Source organism: Amblyomma maculatum, chromosome 1 (assembly GCF_055883805.1).
Source record: "Amblyomma maculatum isolate TAMU_Amacu chromosome 1, ASM5588380v1, whole genome shotgun sequence".
Lineage (NCBI taxonomy): Eukaryota > Metazoa > Arthropoda > Arachnida > Ixodida > Ixodidae > Amblyomma > Amblyomma maculatum.
Window position 1 is genome coordinate 236,325,324 of NC_139344.1, and position 18,498 is coordinate 236,343,821.

The 18,498-nt window shown below is 47.3% G+C and overlaps 1 protein-coding gene across 1 annotated transcript in view; it reads right to left on the minus strand.

The window, feature by feature from the left end:
- The window catches only part of LOC146205953 (uncharacterized), a 52,811-nt gene extending 42,234 nt beyond the window's left edge, over positions 1 to 10,577 (minus strand). The window contains exons 1-4 of the mRNA XM_084608244.1: positions 10,338 to 10,577; positions 2,726 to 3,070; positions 569 to 820; positions 116 to 316 (exon numbers count right to left, since the gene is read on the minus strand). Coding sequence (XP_084464370.1) covers positions 116 to 316; positions 569 to 820; positions 2,726 to 3,070; positions 10,338 to 10,577 — 1,038 coding nt within the window. The remainder of the gene's footprint in view (positions 1 to 115; positions 317 to 568; positions 821 to 2,725; positions 3,071 to 10,337) is intronic.
- Positions 10,578 to 18,498: the final 7,921 nt, after the last annotated feature.

Consider the following 18,498-nt stretch of genomic DNA (forward strand, 5'->3'; position numbering starts at 1 on the left):
GGTCAACAGGAACAATCGCCACGACTTAAGATGATAGAGCGCTGTATAGTCGGCCAATGCCGCAGTAGCGTTTTTGACCACACAGTCCTCCCGTGTAGAATGAAGTGCGGCTTACCTTTGCCTGTTCGCGGTGGTGCTTTTCAATGCACTTGAGCGCTGCAAGCTCTTTCGTGTTCTTGTGGCGCACGAGGTAGACGACGCCGAAGCTGCCCTTTCCGAGCACCTGCAGCTGTTGCAAGGTGCTCAGACGCCAGTCGCTCGCCTCGTCTGGGTTCACCCAGAACGTCACGTCGTCCACGTCACCCAGAGAGATTTGCTGGTCGCACGAAGACAAAGGATAAAGAAAAATGGTTCCCTAGAACTATGATGTTCGAGCCCATCGCGGAACGCGCAATAGCGAACGACGCGCAACGACATTCGACGCGAACGAAGGAACTAGCGCGGCTCTCGCGAGCCAGTACGCCGTTCGATGGCGCCTTTCTCGGCGCTCATCCGCACTATTCCGCGAAGAAGGGGGGAACGGCGCCTGCCCAGCTGTGCCCACAAAAGGAGGGACGTGCGCGCGTACCGATTTGAGCCTAAACCTGCCAAAAAGCCCCGAGAAGATCCCGCAGAGCTCGGTGCGCGATCCGCCCGAGGACTTCCTGGTGCCGGTCTCAGGCGCCCCATGGGAAGCCCGCTGCTTGCGCGTCTTGGGCGCGGCGGGACTAGTCGCAGGAGACTGCAGCTGCACGTGCGACGGGCCGGCGGACGACTCCGCGTCGTCTCGCGGCTTGACCTTCGCGCCAGGCTCTTTGGTCGACATCCATTTCAACGAGTTCTGCGAACAAGGGAGCAGCTGGTTAGGCCTCGGCTTGCGCGGCCAGGGCCATTACCTAAGCTAAGCCTGCTCTCCAAGCCTGCCCTTAAGGCAGCAGAAGTAGTGATCTACGGGGTCGCAGTGATCGTGAAGTGAATGTCGCCACATTTACCGGCCGTAGGAAGCCTTTTTCGCGAGCCAGGCGCGAAGGATGCTACTTTTCCTTCCCTCACCGTCGGCGTGCGAGTCCTTCGTCGCCTCTGCTCGTGGATCTCTTCTTTGGTCTGCTTCACGCACCGCCGCTCTGATTGACGGTCTCTATCCTCGGTCGCCGGTCGAAGCAGGTGAAACCCAGTTGCCGTCTAGGGCAAGAACGTTCCAAAGAAGTGGTTAAGAGGGCGCTAAGCTAGGAAAGTTCCGACGTGCAGCTGCCGTGTCCTTGCGGGGCCCCGTGCTTGTTGAGCGCACTGGTCCACTCCCGCCGCACCGTCTCTGCGCGCGGTTATTGTACATAGCCGATCACGCCGCTAACAGGGCCTGGAAATGAGAGAATTCCTCCATGTGTATTAGCGGTACATGGAGGAAGGCCGCGAGGCTTACTAAGAGGGACTCCACGAGCACAGCCATAATTGGTTAGTAGCGCAGCATGACGTTTACGAAGCTAACTTCGTGACATGCATTGTAATGACATTATAAGATGTCGGTGTGCTTGCTAATGGAGCTGCCATAAGGACATCCTACGGCCTGAAATGTGACGATATCCCAAAGTGTTGTTTTGTGAATATTATCCTCTCTTTGAACATTATTAAGCTGGTGCTCTCGCTTCATGCTGCTGCATTTCTACCTCGAACGATAGAAAATACGCAGTTGAAGACATTCGGGTATTGATGGGGACATCTAGAAGAAGAGCGCGCAGTAATCGACGTTATGAATATATGTTTCGAGGAAATACCTTGAACGCGACTTCATAGTGAACAAATTTTCTTGCTTAGTGCCCACTTCAGTTGGCTATCGCACCCTCTCTCGGAGCTGCCTTGAAAGCTAAAATGATAGGCTAAAAAAAAAAAGATTTTTGTTTGAAGCATCTATTAGTTTCCGCCAGTGGAGGATTCTGTCAGATTCGTTCATTGCGCTGCGCTACGTGCTCATTACAAAAGTTTTTATTTTTGTTATTGTATCTGTGGCGAACCTTTCGGGTACTCTTAAACAAGGTGACGCAATCTCCACTGCCTATGCTAACATGGTTGCCTCCGATAAACGGCAGCCTCTGAGTACGGCAACGAGACAGGCATGCTCCATGTTTTCACATCTCTTGTAGCCTTGATGCACCGGAGTTGATTTCCATCTCTTACATTAACACAAAATAAAGGGTTGTATATTTCTTAAGATCCGCAGGTGTACTTTGAGTTTTTCAAACTCCAACCAACTGCAGCTTTTCAATGTTGCGTCTTGGCAACAAACGGCGCCGTGATTTTACACACTCCTCTGTATAGCTGACAACACACGGGTGAGATAGTCGCCGCATATTTTTGATTTCTGCGTTTGCCGCGACTATTTCGCACTACAAAGCCAATTAAAAGTTCATGCTGGGCTAGATACATTATACTCGCGGACTTTTCGTGAAAGCTAGGTAGGAACGGGAAGGAGACATGCCTTTGTCACCGTTTCATGGCGTGGTGCATTGTTCGGAGTAGGGGCGCGGTGGGGTGAAATGGAGAGTTGAATGAGGTAACCCATTCTCCGTCGGGAGGGGACGAAAGGCCGTCACCTTCCTTCTTCTTCTGCCTAGCCTTAGGTGCGGAGCCACAAAATGTCCGCGAGTATAGGACAATCCAGTGAACACCATGCCTTGCACGCTGACGCAGGTCTTATTGGAAGCATAATGCGCAGAATTGCGAGTAAACGGCCACATCCATAACAGCGTACCGAATCCTCAGGATCCTGACCCCCCCTCAGGGCAGCGGGGTCGTCAGCGGGCGAAGCGGGCTGCTGCGCTGGAGTGGTCGCGTTGGAGGCGGCGTGTCCTGGCGGAGAGTTCCTGTGCATGGGCGAGCCGGCCTTGGAGCCGGGACTGACCGGGGCGCCACTCGGACTGACCACGCAGCTGGTCGGCTGCTTGGGTGTGCGCTCGCCATCAGCTTCGGTGGTGTCCCGAAATGGCGTCGTAGCTCCAGGCTGGGCAGCCGGCGCCTGCAGCAGCTGCTCGGCGTCGCTTCGAGGCGTCCTCGGCGCCGAGTCCTGGCTGCTCGTCACGACACTCAGTGCGGAGACCTGCGAATGGCCGTGCCGTTAGCCAACCGGGGACAGTGTGCGCGACCGCGTTATCTCATCAACTGCTTTCCATCTTTTCCGTGTAATTAAAAGCCCCTTCTGTGCAACTTCTTTCATCATTCCCGTTCGTATCAGCATTGACCGATTTAATTCGGGACTCGCGGCGTGCACGCAGTGCTTAAAACTGACATGTTCATTGGTTTTTCGTTGAATGTATAGGGAGCTTGCACGAAGCCTCGATAGTCCGCCATGTTGTCGCTAGCAACATAAACGCAGCGCGCAAGACTGCAGTGAATTAATAGTGAGTGCCTTGACGTTTTCGACGGAAGACCGGACGCGCTATGAAGAAAAGTCAAAGCAGTGCACGGCATGAACCCGTTCATACTACGCGCGGACGACTGCACTATGGGCATATGTGCTTGTGGCCATGCGTCGACATTCATTAATATCTAGTTCTGAGGGGTAGTTTGGTACTTACCCATATTGACGTCGATCTCGCATCTGTCGTTTCGTGCGGGAAACTGATGTAGGGTTCGCTCAGAGAGCTTGCCATCTCGCACTCGCGCGGTTGTATTCTTGGAATCCTGAACAACACGCAGTCGGCTTGTCCGATCGCGCGATCATCGTCTGCGCGCATTTTACGCGACCATGTAAACGTCCCTGTTCTGCAGTGGTCGGGGTCTTCATCGTCTGCTGACAACGACAACATGGCGGATTACCCAGCATACATAGCTTCATGCAAGCACCATAGACCAACACCGTGTTTACAAACAAACGGGGCGATCTGGACGCCGCAGCAGACTGATTAAAAGTAGGCATAGCGTCCGTAGGAATATATGGCGAAAGCTTTCAAAGTGGTTTTCAGATTTCACAGGACACCAACGACGTATTTTTTTGCATAGAGCAACAATGAACACCCTAGAACATACGATAAAAACGCCATTTCAAAGGCGCAGTATTTAACAAAAAAAAAAAAAAAAGCGAAACGTATGGTAGTTCGAGTCAGGAGAGCGCCCCATAGAAACACATGTAAACACAATTGAGTTACCGGAACATTTTTCTCGTTTCGCAGAGCCCCAACTTAGGCGGCCGGTCATTAAACGTTTTCTACGGAACTAAAGTGCGCAAACAGCGCCTGTCCCTGTGTTCTCTTCTTCTCTGTGGAAAGAGCGCAAACAGAAGACAATTCACAGAGAAGAAGAGAACACAAGGACAGGCGCTGTTTGCTTACTTTAGTTCCGTATAAAATCATGAACCAACTAGGCCCAACCATTCCGCATTTATTGGTGCTCGCCGAAAACGGAAAATTACTTTGGTAAGTTTTCCTTGCATGTGTTTCTATGCGTCGTGCGTGCTCCCGACTGCCCCCCCCCCCCTCCGCCCCCCCCCCCCCCCCCCCAAAGTTTCGTGGGGTTTTAAAAAATACTCCGCTTCTGTAATGAGATCTCATAATTTAACAACCTGTCAACGACGTTTACGGTTACTCGGCTCTGAAAGACATCATAGACATACTGTGAAATCAGAAATCTGCTTTGATATATTTTGATTCCATGTATACCCGTGGGCGTTAAGCATCCTTTTCACCCCCAGTCGGCCCAGCCTGGCGACAGCAGCGCCACTGCATCTTGCTTACATCACAGAGTGGTGTTGATCTGTATCCAAAGAGGCTGAAAGCAGGTAACCCCCTTTTATTCCTGTGTTTAGGTTCTCCTATTGAGGTCATTCCATGTCAAGTAACCCAGTGTTTGTCAGCCATCACGGATTTCGTTAAAAAGAAAAATAATTTTCCTTATACGTAAGGATTGCCCGTACCGTCCTTATTTCTTCTTATGAATTTATGTTGAACTCATCACAGTACATTTATTTTTGGGTACAGCGGAGAGAGGTTGCAGTGAACAATATTTTGTAGAAATATTTTATATGATTGGATGCTGTTAATGGCTCTCATGGAAGACCGCATAATTGCAGGGACTGTGTGAAGACGTTATATTTCAAATTCGAACATACACTGGACATATAGCATGCAGAAAAATAAAACAAATAAAGAAATTTGAGTAAAAAAAAGCTGAAAATAAAGACTTTTTTTTACATCGATTAATAGCGCGTAACCGGATATAAGAGCGGTTCTGGACATTGCCGAACAGCGTATAGCTTAGCAAAAATGTCGCTTTCGAGTTGCTTTCAACAAAAAGAAAAGAAAATTACGCAATAAAAACTCTCAAATACATTTAGCCCTGCACAGCGTGTAGGGGATTTTTCGAAAGGATGTTATTTAAAGCGAGAAATAAATTTTGAAATTTTGCAGCACTACCACACGCACAGCATGACGCAAGCAAACGGGTATATTTGGAGACTTCGGTCTCCAGCAATGTTCTCAAAATCTTAGCACGTTGATCTCCGCAGTGTCGGCGCGTTTAGCGTGGGGTAGTCTTTGCGCACTAATTATAAAAAAAATGATTTGAGCCGCATCAAGTTTCATTTCGATATTTTCGTATTTTTTTTTTAATAGTCATTTGCGACTACAGAATACCTTTACTTCAGCTCTTTGATATTACAAGATTGCAAAACTTTGGGTGCTTGTAGATGGTGGCGGCACCCGCGGTCCGTACATTGAACTGTGCCAAAGACGCAAACTTTTGATATCGTTGGTAAATACGCAATAACCTAGCAACAAAATCAGTTGAAAAAATGCAGCAGCAAAACATTTTAGATGTAATAGCCCTAGAGATATTTAAGATGCAAAATAAAATAATGAGTTCTCTTCAGAAAGCAATCACGACCATGGCAGATCACTTTTGCTGACCCCTTCTAGATGGCGTAATCCATAAACGCCACAAACGTGGTTTACTCAGTTTTTGAAACGAAGTTTCCCAACTGGAATGATCAAAGAGGTCTCATCTTTTAACTGAACTCTCAAGAATGCTACTCCCTCGACCAGTTTTGTTGCGTAATAAGTTTTACAACGCTACTTACCCGATTCTGCCGCACTTGTTTCAAACCCGTAATTATCTGCGCCAAGAATGACGAACCGAAAGCCGACAAAGTTGCCGCCGAAGGGCAATGGTGGCGCCATCTGCAGAGGAAAGCGTATTCAAAGTACTCACGCACCTTGCTACGCTCATCTCGGAGCCTGTCGCGTCGTGACACTTGCTCTGCATACAACAGATGGCGCAACCATGCCATTTGCCGACAATTTTTTGTTCGTTCAGTTACTCGTCTTTCGCTTAAATGGTATGCCATTGCACATAGGCAAGGATAAATTTCGGATCGAGGCACATCACTAGTGCCACGCTGTGAGGTCAAAAATTCTTGACAACCCTGTCCAAGGCCTGTATTCTGAGTGTGCATCGTTTCGATAAATGTTGTGTTCGGCACCGCTGATGTCAGTTCGACTGCGACCACATAAGCAGCGGCAGGTTACTGCGCATGACTCTGCGGTGTAAGATGGCGGCTGCCCCTACCGTCGATGGTAAACTAGAGAAAGCTAGCTTGTACGCACGACACTGCGCAGAAACGATTTTTGCGTGCACTCATTCGCTACACACAGAATGCTCCCTGCTACGGTGAAAACCAAGCCTCAATAACAAATCGCCGTCTGCGACGTACGCCGCTAAACGTCAGTTGTTACCGGTGGAAACAGTAATTCATGTTTCGCATTTCGTTTATGCTGGCACTGCGGAACTGCGAGATACCGCTGTTACTAATTTATTCTACAACTTGCAATAAATAAAAAAAATATGACCTAAAAACTTCTTGTTGTGTTTCTCGTCGCGGATGCGCTACGATATTTCGCTGACAAACTTTACGATCCATAAGCACATGAAAAGTGCATATTGAAACTCGCCATTTTTTAAAGCGGAGTTTACCGACTATTACGGTCAAAGTTTTGACGTAATCTACCACCTGTCCAGCAATTGTAAGCGCCAGGTACAATGCTGCTCTCGACTACAATAATCCGATGAATGGCTTCAGCTCAAATTTCACCCAGAAATGGTATTTGATTAGCAGTATCATTTTTTTGACCACATCAGTTCATTGCTGTATTCGATCAAAATAATTCAAATATTCGCATTGTCAGCGTCGACTGCGAAGAAGAACAAGCCGCTGCCACAGCAATGACCAGTGCCGGCCTTCGGTGTTGGCTATCAGTGCAGTCGCACCAGGCGCAAGCATGGAGAGGGCGCCAATCTGCACTGAGAACTCACCTTGCCCCCTCATCTCCTCTCCCAACCCCCCCGCCCCTCTCCTTGTCTTTCGTCCTTCACAAGAGATATTAGCCGTGTGCTCTTTGAAGCGAGCGAAGCAATTGCTTGCTTGCAGAACCCCAAAACGAGGGCCATGAAGGGAAAATGGGCCTTCCCAGAAACCGCCTAGGGAGGCCTCGGGACATGGCATGGTTTCCGCCTTCTGCGGCCCAACGGAATGTATATGCAGCACTCTCGCCATAGCTCCGCAAAGGAGGAGGGACGGAGGGGGGGCATCACATTTCTCGGTGCACACGTGAACTTCATCGTAAGGGAAGAGGGGAAGGTGGGCGCGAAAAGAGAAGGAGGTGCCGTAGTGGAGGACTACGGATTAATTTCCACCACTTGGGGGGTCTTCAACGTTCACTGACATCGCACAACACACGGACGCCTTTTGCGTTTCGCCTACATCAAAACGCAGCCGCCGCGATGGGGTTGATACGCATACAGAACTCCAATTTTTTCACTTTTGGCCGAACCACGTTTGGTACTTATTGATAGAGCAGATGGGAAATGTCCTTAAAATCGTCCACAAAAGAACTCCACCCGTCACTTTTATCGGCGAATTTGTACGGCAGTGTTGCTACAAGCAAAACGAGATGCATGGCGCAACCAGTGTCGTCGTTGGCGACGCACTCGCTGTCGTCGCTGATGACAGTGACACACACTACTTCACGAACACCGCGTATAGTGCGCATACACGGCTTCTTCTGATCGAATCAGGCAAGTACCCAAACAACCCAGGTATAAAACAATACAGCCGACCAAATTTAACTTCCATGTTACATTTGAGCTCATCTTAACTATTCACCGATTTAGCTAGCAAGCATTCTTGGAGAAGTTCAGCGTACCCTCGACGAAACGAGTCGCGAACAAACGACGCTGTGAAGGCCGCTGTCTGCGCAGTTTCCATAGCGCCCTATGCTTGCGGCATATTGTGCGTGCAGTAGTGTTATTAAAATGTTAATAAAAAAATTTCTGCCGTTTATAAAACAGTTCCAGTTCGAAACTTTACATGTTGGGCATGACCGACGGAAGGTATGCAATGGTGTTAGTCTGTATTTTTGTTGGTCCACCAAGAGGATATTCGTCTTCTCGAAATCGAGGTGTTTGCTAAAATTACGTAGTTTACCATTTTTATTTCTTGCTGCCAGGTCTATTATTTTTGTCCTGAAATGTTAATTTATCTCCTGTGTTTAAAGCAAGCTGCACCCTCCCCTTCTTGCTTTGTAGATTGTTCAACAAATTTTGCCAATTCCCCGATTTCTCACATATTTCAGTGCTATACTTCCCCATTTTCTGCAAATGTGAAATAAAACTTCTTCCAATAGCCTCTGCGATGGCTTTCCAGAAGTAGTTAAGCAAAATAAATGACGGCTGTTTAACAAATGTTCACTGCAATCTCTGCCATATATAAAAGGGTCGACAAGACGCCCAAATATTTTTCAAACGAAGTACGACGGTATATGTAATGTTTGAGAGCGAGAAAGACGCTACAATTTTTCAAAATAAATCTGCGATAGTCGAGAAAACGCTGGATCATCCGGTGTGGAATAACCCACAGCGAGAGTTCATGATAAGCTAATTTTTGTGCTGCTTGGAAATAAAAAGCTAGAATGTGGCCAGTATATGAAAACTTTGCTGACAGTTGATCCAGACGTTTTATCCCTTCAAAACTATGCACCGCACAGAAACACACGCAAACATACAAATGTGCGTGAGAACACACGCACACAAGTACTATAAACTTCAGGTATAATTACAACAATATAACTAAGAAGCGAAGAGCAAAATGATACCTCGATCGAGAAGACTGAAGGCAACTAAATTGCACTTTTCACATCGATGACTTGAAGATCATTCTATGGAACTGTTAATAAAAATCTCCTGCACTTTTTTTTTTTTTTCTCTTTGAATTTCAGTCGCCATGTTCGCACAATACGTATGGGCTAAAAAAGTTATCAAAGTCTTCTCTACAAAATAGTAAGGGGTGACTTGTTATTAGTCCAGTCGCCTTTATCTCCGTCGAAGTTTTCTGCTTCTTTAACAGAAAATGCAAATGTCATGGTGTATGTATAGACGCTTCTTTGAAAACTGTACGACTAGGCACTCATTTTTGATTCTGACCACTTATACTAAGCCACTGTAGTTTACACTAAGTACATCTAGAAAAACGTCAGCGTCACAAGATGCACGCAACACCAAAAGAGGAAGGCTTGCGAAAGCTGAACTTCACGCACACACATAGCCTCTGAGCTAACCACAAGTAGCGCGCATTTCAGTCGGCTAACACATCGCCCTTTGGCAGACACGTTGCGCACGAGTAAAGCAAACGTCAAATCGGCCACTTAACGGCACCACGTTGCTCATTAAGTACGCCTCCCTCGCAGATGCGCGTTTACAGCGTTAGCACACCGCGGTTGCTGCGTGCTAAAAGAGGAGAGATAATCTCACAAGTTGCAGCAGTGCAGTATAAGCGTTAAACGTGAGGCTGCCTGAAAGCGTGGGGTTGGCTCTCGAGCGCGAAGAACAGCCTGCCCTTGGTCGTCTACCATACGTGCCTTTGCATTCAGTTGCCAGAACTGCTGAGACATGTGTGTAGAAATGCACTTGAACGACAGCTTTTGCTATTCCCCCCGGGTGCAGCGGGGTTCACCCATCACAGGAGGCTTTGAAGAGTGGGGGAGATGACGACATCGCCGGCCAGCGCGAACCCCTAACCCCGTTTTCCGTGGCCAAGACGCTGCACCTTTGTTCGCCTTTGCTGCCGGCGGCTGCCCGGGGAAGAGCGAGGTTTTACGTTGCCATCTAAAAGCTGCCTCACATGCTGGGGGTGGATGGAGAGGTGAAGGCGAGAGTTCGTGTCAGCTTCAAGAGATTTAGGACGTCGGCAATCAGCTATTCAGCATGACCCACAAAGCAAGCCCCCGGACTCTTTTGACAGATATACTGTACGTGATTAGGGCGGACATGGCGTAGCGCACTGTGTCGTAGTGTAGCGCGTTGGCTGGCTGCGCACTTACGGGGGCCGCTTGTCCCGACCGCTCGGGCGCATGGGCAGGGCGGCTCGGTGCGCGCTCGGTGCGTGGTTGGCTCGCTACGGCGTTCGACCGCGAGGGCGGCACTGCGGCGCCGTGCCTGAGCGAGCCATTGGGGGTCCCAGGGCGCACCTTGGACGACCGTTTGGGTACGTGGCAAGTGAACAGAAGACCCGGCGCCAGTGTGTGCAGTGTCGGTATGGGTGTGTCGTCGCAGATCAGCATGCCAGACGAGGGCCAACGCCCTCACGGCCGCCGGGCGACCTACAACGCCGTGATGAAACGGAAACCATTCAACGACTCCAATGCCGCCACGACACACTCAAAGGCGGGCTAATCGGTAACCGCGCTTGCGAACTCCAGAATAAATTACATGCACTAAAACGCAAATACGTTCCCGCACCTTTGCAGATATTCTTCAGGAGAACAATCAAATTTTTCAGTAGCCCAGTCGCCATATATTACGTGCGCACAGTGACAGGCCTGATCTCCGCTATAGCCGCCTCAAAACTGTCAACACTTGATTTTTGCAGTCATGCCTGGCTTTAAGGTAGGTAGAAGCTCGCTATACGTGCTCAGGCCAAGTGCACGATCGACTGTGCACTCACGTGGGGCCACATTAACAAACACTAGGGGGACATTTAATCGCCGAGTTTAGGGTAGGACGCGATATCATTAATGGGTCCGTTATGCGGTTTCTTTTCGCACACTTTTGTCCACATTACGTCATCATTAAGCTTCACTCAAGCCACCAACGCACCACACAACACCCACGTCCCTACGGAACTAGTTGGCAGTACGCCTGGCTGCGTGCCGTTCGAAATATCGTGGGCTCGAATCCTGACTATAACATCAAAATTTTTCTTTAGGTAAAAGTCCTTTACTTTATACACTTAACTCATGTGACACATGCGGCGACCTTAAATAATATTACATATCCGCTTTTGCAAGGGCGTTCATAACTTGTCACTGCGTGGAATTAGCAGGTTGCGGCAGTTGGCATCGAGACAAAGCAGAATTCCCCGGAATAACAGCTATAGGCTTCCGTCATCCACTACGAAACGTTTCAAAATTACGAATTACGAATTACGAATAAAATACATTACTGGCAGTCCTGTTTTCTTTTTTGATATTTAAGTGTTAAGTGCCTGGCGTTATTGGTGAGCTCGTTAACTTTGGCTGTCACCCGCCGCCACATGAAGTGAAAGTGACCGTTTAGATTTCTTGTCCAATGCTGCCCTGCTCCAATGAAAGAAATTGCAGCGCTCAAGCGCTCCAGTAAGTTCGTAAACGTCGCGACAAACCTCACAGCAGCAGAACAGCACTTTCTAAAAAAAAAATCAACGTGAATTTTCGCTGTCACGCGCTGGAATTGACGCGTAAACTAAGTCCCGTTGCTGCACAAAATCCTGTATGATTAAATGGCATTACCTTTTGTGCATAAAAAACGTGAGAAGAAACATATTGTAGACATTCAGAAACTAAGGACACTCCAACTGGTATGGAATAAACAATGTCCCTGCAATGGAAACACTTCAAAAACACATTAAATACTTCGATGCAGATGCAAAATTTGTTGAAAGTTATATCAGCAGTGCCTGCCACTACTCAAAGCACAATTATCGGTATTGACGCCATTGAACATTAAAAGAGTGACAAAATATGACTGCTGCTGCTTTGGGTTACTCCTCAGAAGAAAGAAGGCGGCATTTTCGATCAAGTACTACCAGCATTGGAATTTGGAGGTGGCGCGACCTAGCAAGCCTGCTCAAAGGCCAGCAGTGAACGCATCATCAATGACGCTGACATAGGGCACGGTACTGACACAGACTCGATAATGAAATCATGCCTCTAGACGTTCAACGGACATCGCAGCGCTGTCGATGGTTTTTCTAAAACAACAAAAAAAGAAACGCTAAATAATTGTGGCATGGATTAAAGAAGACGAGGAAAGCTCTGAAGGAGGTCACGTACAGTAATGGCTTCTCAGTAGGCCTCCGGTCCGCGGCGCATTTCGAGGGAGAAATCTCGCCGGCGTGACTCGGACCCGTGCGCTGTTGGCGTGAAGAGCGACATGCCTGGTGCAACTACAGTGCGGCGTACGTTGCCGCGGCGCTCACCTACGGCGGACGCTGGCGGAACACTTGGTTGTCGTCCCTCGACACGAGAGCACCCAGGGGCACCGCGAGGGCTGTGCACGCGGTTGGGAGCGCGATCATCATGACGATGCCGCTCTACAGGAAACGGAGGAAGAGTTGACTTTTTTTTGGATTGGAAAACGGTTATTGACATCACTGAGCGCTATTTGCGCACTATACAGATGGCTTCAAGTCCGTGGCGCTCGGCGGCTTTGTGAGTCCACTAAGCAAACCAGACTTATACGGTCAACGAGTCTGAACTGGCCGGTATTGCCTGACACTTCTGTAGAGAAGGAACTGGTAGCAATTTCGCAGGAGGGTGGCGTCTCTTATCGGCCCCATAGAATGGGATACGAACAACCTTAACCTGCGACCAGTTACACATGTATTACACTTATTAACACCTGTCCTAACGCATATGTGCATTATGTTTTTTTTTTTTCTTCAAGGCAGTTCCCAAAAATCTACAAATAGCCAAAGTAATCGCAATATACAAAAGCGGGAACAAGAACGATTTCTCAAATTACAGGCCTATATCAATACTTCTGGTGGTTCTCGAAAGGCTTCGAAAATGTAATAATTGCCAGAATAACCGCGTTTTGTGAGAAATATTCGAGTCTTTCTAGTGCGCAATACGGGTTTCGATCTGAAAGGTCCACTACTCAAGCACTTCTTCAATTAAAATGGATAATATTAAATACTTCTGAAAGCAGGCTACTTATTTTGGGTGTCTTCGTTGATTTGTCTGAAGCATTTGACAGACTAAACAACGCAATTTTGCTTCCAAAACTCGAACGATACGGCTTACGAAGGACCAATTCAGAAATCATTAAAAGTATGTCCGAGGCCTCATAGACAGAGTGTAACAATTAATAAAGCACGATCGAATTTTCTTTCTGTCGCTATAGCGGAGTACCACAGGGTATTATCTAGGTTCACTTCTTAATTTGTACATAATGATATTACTAGCATGACGCAAGCTGCAAAGTTTAAAATTTACGCCGATTATACCACATTTCCTTTTAGCGCTTCTACTCTTCAATAACTCGCCTGGATTGGCTACGGTACACTTCCAAATCTATATGACCTAAGTCAAGGCAACTATTAAATAAAATAAAATAAAACAAAGGCAGTGATGTTTCGAGCGAGAAATACAGTTGTCGACAGATTTCCAGAGCTTAAAATTAACGCTACCAGTTTGCCATAAACGCTAGGCATTATATTCAACGAACACGTGTCATAGAAGGAACACGTGTGCACACAAAAGCAAAAACTTCGAAAACTTGCGGTGTAATAAACAAATAACGGAACATGCTTCCTCAAGACCTAAAGCTCTTAATTTTCACCTCTCTTTTTCCCAATAATTTAAATTATGCTCTGCTTGTATGGGGAACTGCGATGTCAACAAGCATAAACTAGTTGCAGATGCTGCAAAAAAGACAGTGCTCAATATAATCAAAAGCCCCTATAACTAAACCCACAGTAAGTTTATTCGAGCTACTTGACATAATCCCAGCACGTCACCTGTGCAAGTACACTAATATTGTTCCTGATTAAAGAAAGCTGCATACAAGACTTATGAAGGAAATGGCACAATTAAAGACACAAAACCAAAGCAGTTTCGGTACACGTCATACTGTAAGGTCCCGTTTAGCAGATATAACTGTGGTTATCAGAGATTACGACCCCACTTACCTGTGTTACTAAAGGATCCGCGAAAAGCTATTTACTAAAACTTTAAAACGCGCACGAGGAATATATATTCCTTCAATTCTCTAAGCAATGCAAAGATGCTTAAGCAAGCTTCATTAGCACCACTAGAGGTTATTTTCTTTCCTCTTTCTTCTGGTCGGTGTTGCGCGTAAAGGATGGCAACGAGGACGCAGACGTTGGCAAATTAGATAGATGGACAAAGCTTTACAGTACTAGTTAGATGGAGCCGTCTGAGCTCTCTCTCTGAGAAGCTCATAACGAGAACCCTTAAATTCTCGATAACACCTCTTCTTAATCCCTCGGCTCGTTGCCGATTGGGCAGGTCCTCTTCATGCGCAGACTTTCTCCTGACACAGCAGTCCTATAGCCGCTTATAGATAGGCGTTCGTCCAGCGGATCCCAAGTGGCCTGGCAATACAAAAACCAAGAAAAACACCTTAAACTACATGCAACGCTGGTGTCACGCGTGAACGGACAAAATACAAGGCAATAAAAGGAAAACTAAATCGCGCATGCGCACAGACCTAACATGATCTAACAAAACGCAGCTAATGTAAAGCACAAGCGAACTCGGGCGACAACGTCTACCCGCTGCTTCTCATCGCGGCGCAGGCCAACCGAGGACGAAGTATACACATTTAAAAACAGAATGGTCCTCTTCCCTCCATTTCCCACAAACGGCGTTAGCAGACCCTTTGACGACAGCGAAAACATCCTTATTTAGACCCTAGCTGCCAGCTCAGGCCAATAACGGGCGAAAGTTGTTTAGATCTTCCGCGCTCAACGCATTTCTAATGGGGCGGCACTGACACAGCCGTAGGCTGGCAAAACAAAACACGAAAAGGGACGGTCACCCGGAAAGAGCGATGCTTACACAAGGGATACCGTGGTTCTGGTTTCGCTCAAGCGAGCCAGGGGTGCCGTTTCTAACACGCTGCCTTCGTGGGATTCGTACCCTCAACTTGCCAGTAATGTACGTTTTCGGAGAACGGGGGAAGGCAGGGAGGGCTTCAGACACTAGAGCACACACTCTCTAACGGGAGCGAGTTCACGATTTCATTGGGATATATTTCTCATACAATAAATATGCCCGGCCCCACGACGCGACCGTGACGACACGCGGCTTACATGCCGACGGGAACACGTATTTAGCCCGATAAGTGACTATCTCGAGCTCGGTACCGAACATATTCACGGCCGATAAAATTTGTTTCTGCTCCTTTTCCCCCTCAACTCCGTCTACTCCGTCCAGAAAAAAAAAAAAAAAAAGAACTATTTTTAGCTATTGCGTGCTATGCCACTGTATTACTTGATGAGTGATGCTGTTGCATTTTTTCTTTTTTTTTTCATTGCACCGCATGCGCAATTGTTCTTTGCTCCTAGTGCCGGTTGTTTCTCTTTTCCTTCTGACGTCAAAAATGTAACCTGAGACCCTATTCTCGACAATTCGCCATTTTGTTCAGACTGTGACGAACGCGTGAGGTGTGCATCAGGACGGTGCCAGGTTACGCGTAAGCACACAATCACGTTACGCATTCTGAAGAAAAAGAGAAATAAAGTGACAGAAAAAAGCGCGCTGTCGTCTGCTACTTTATATTGGCGCCAAGTACGAAAACGACGGTGCTCCTGCAGGAACCGATACTCTGCAGTGCATTCCGTGATTCGGAAGCCTCGGGTTGCAGTGAGGCGAGTGAAGTATGTTGTGGCGTTGCGGTATTAGTGTGTCATGACATACTTGCGGTCGAACATTCGGCATCAGCTACGCATGGAAAGGCTGCGCGAGTTTCAGCTGAAGAGCAAGAACGGCAATGGAATAATCGCAGTGGGTTGGTGCAAAATGGGAGCGGAAAGTAGCGTTTCTGTTCATAAGCGCCGATGACCTCTCACATTCACTTAGCGGCTTTAAATGCAGGAACTAAAACGTTTAAGGACTTGGTAGTAAACAGAAGTAATCGACAGATTTCCAAAGCAGCTCCAACACTGATCAAGAGGCGCCGGCGCAGCCAGTAATGTCCATCTCTGAGGACAACGCTCGCAGTCTCAAAGTATGAATTACTGTTAGATACTGGCTGGGCTACCCACTTTTTTCCAAGAGCCGCGTTATGACCAGCTACGGTCCGGTCACTAAGTCTGCTTAAGGTTCTAACATATTGTATCGGCTTTAGTTGTCTAGAGCGCGGAAAGCAACGCAGAGAGAGAAAGAGATGTTCCCCACACACACGAAGTGGAAGGCATACGCTGGGCCTCACACCTAGTCGGTTAAGTTTACATGCGCTGGCGTGCGAAAAGCTCCAGCAAAACGCGGACGATGTCGGAGAAAGAGAACGAAACAGAACAGAATAATGGGAAGGTTAATTAGGCGATTCTCAGGCTACCGTGCACGTGCAGAGGGGGATAAATAGACAATAAGGAAAGAAAGCGAAAGATGACTGAGGAAATAATGGCATGAAGTAAGTGACCCTGCTACACACGAGGTCTCAGACGCACTGTTCTGCTCAATTCGGTCTCCTTTTCCCGATCCGTTACGCTGGCTTCGGCTTGCCGCACGTCGTTCCTGGATTCGTGGCGCTCTACTTTATTGTCTATTGAAGGAGTAGTGGCGCAATTTAGTAAAAGTAATTTCGAAAGGAATTAATTACTTTTGCTGCGAAATTACTACCAAAATGTAATTTATTACATTACTAAATTACCAGATCGAAAAAGTAATTCATTACATTACAAATTACCGGGGAAAGTAATTAAATTACAGTAATTTCAACACTGTAATTCAATTACTGCCATGTCTGCTCTGTTTTCCCTCCACAGTTACTTATATATACTCTTCATGCATCAAAAATACCGCTGCTAAAAATCCGTTTTCACGATCACGTCATTTTTACGTCACCGCAAAAAGCCATTTCGACACACTGAAATTTTGCCCCACAAAGTTGAAACACGTGACTGTGCTGAGAACCAATCAGAGAAAAAAATAGCGCCGAACGGCAGCCATGTTTGTCGAGAATAGGGCCCCTGGGACTCTATTCGAGACAATTCGCCATTTTGTTCAAATTGTGACGTGCGCGTGACGTGCGCAGTAGGACGATGCCAGGATACGTAAGCACACAATCGGGTTACGCATTTTGAAGAAAAATAGAAAAAGAAACGATAGAAAAAGGGCGCTGTCGTCTCTACTGTATATTGGCGCCAAGTATGAAAAATGGCGATGCTCCAGGAACCAACGTTACTAGAACAAACTCAGTTTCGCAGCTCCGTCCGGAGAGGTGTCCCCGGTGGCGGTCCCGTGAACTAACGGCGCTGCAGTTGACTCTTGCTTGACGCTGCAGGAGTGGTGGAAAGTTTAGCTAAGGGAGTTGACGAGATCAGGAAGATAGCACAGCAGACGCAGATAGTTGTATGCACACTACCAGAGGTGCTAGGATTGAACGGAAAGATGGAAAAGGACGTGGTGACAGTTAATCAGGACATAAGAAAGTTAAGCCTGGAGAAGCGTTTCGAAGTGGTTGAGGTAAACAGGGAGGTACATAAAGCAGGTTTTGGTAGGGCTTTTCAGCGAGATTGCATTCATTTTAACAGAAGGGTCGGAGCAGAGATCGGCTGGCGCTTGGCAGGCAGGGCTGTAGCTTTTTTAGGGGGTCCGCGAGGACTCCGTGCACAGAGGTAGTTAGAAGTGAAGCAGAAGAAAGTGTAATAATGGAGGCTGAGCCCCCCAAAATGGCAAAGAGTAGGTCGAGAAAGAAAAGTACAAAAAAGAAATTTAACACTAGGATCAGCTACATAAACATGCAAGGAGGTAGAAAAAGAGCGAAATGGCTAGAGATAGAACAGCAGTTGAAGGATGACAAAATAGGTGTGTACGCTCTTTGCGAGACTCATCTCAGGGATCTAGAAGATCCGCCGTTTAGAGAAGGCTACGTCTGGGAAGGGTGCAACAGAACGAGAACGGAAAGAAAGGGTGGAGGGGTAGGTATGTTGATACACCAGGGAACAAATTGGCAAAGAATTAAATCATCTTGTAAAGAACATATCTGGGATTCAGGAACCATTGCCGGCATAAGGACATGGCTAGGGGTAGTTTATTTAGGAACAGGACATGAATGCAGGCAAGAAAACATGGATCTTGTTGAATGTCTCAGTGACGATATAAGCCAGTTTGGAAACGGGGCCAATATTATTCTGCTGGGGGACATGAATGGCCACATCGACGATCTGGATGGATACACGGATTGTAACGGGAAGCTAATGCTATATTTCTGCGAGCGACACGATCTAGTTATAGTAAATAGAGAAACAAAATG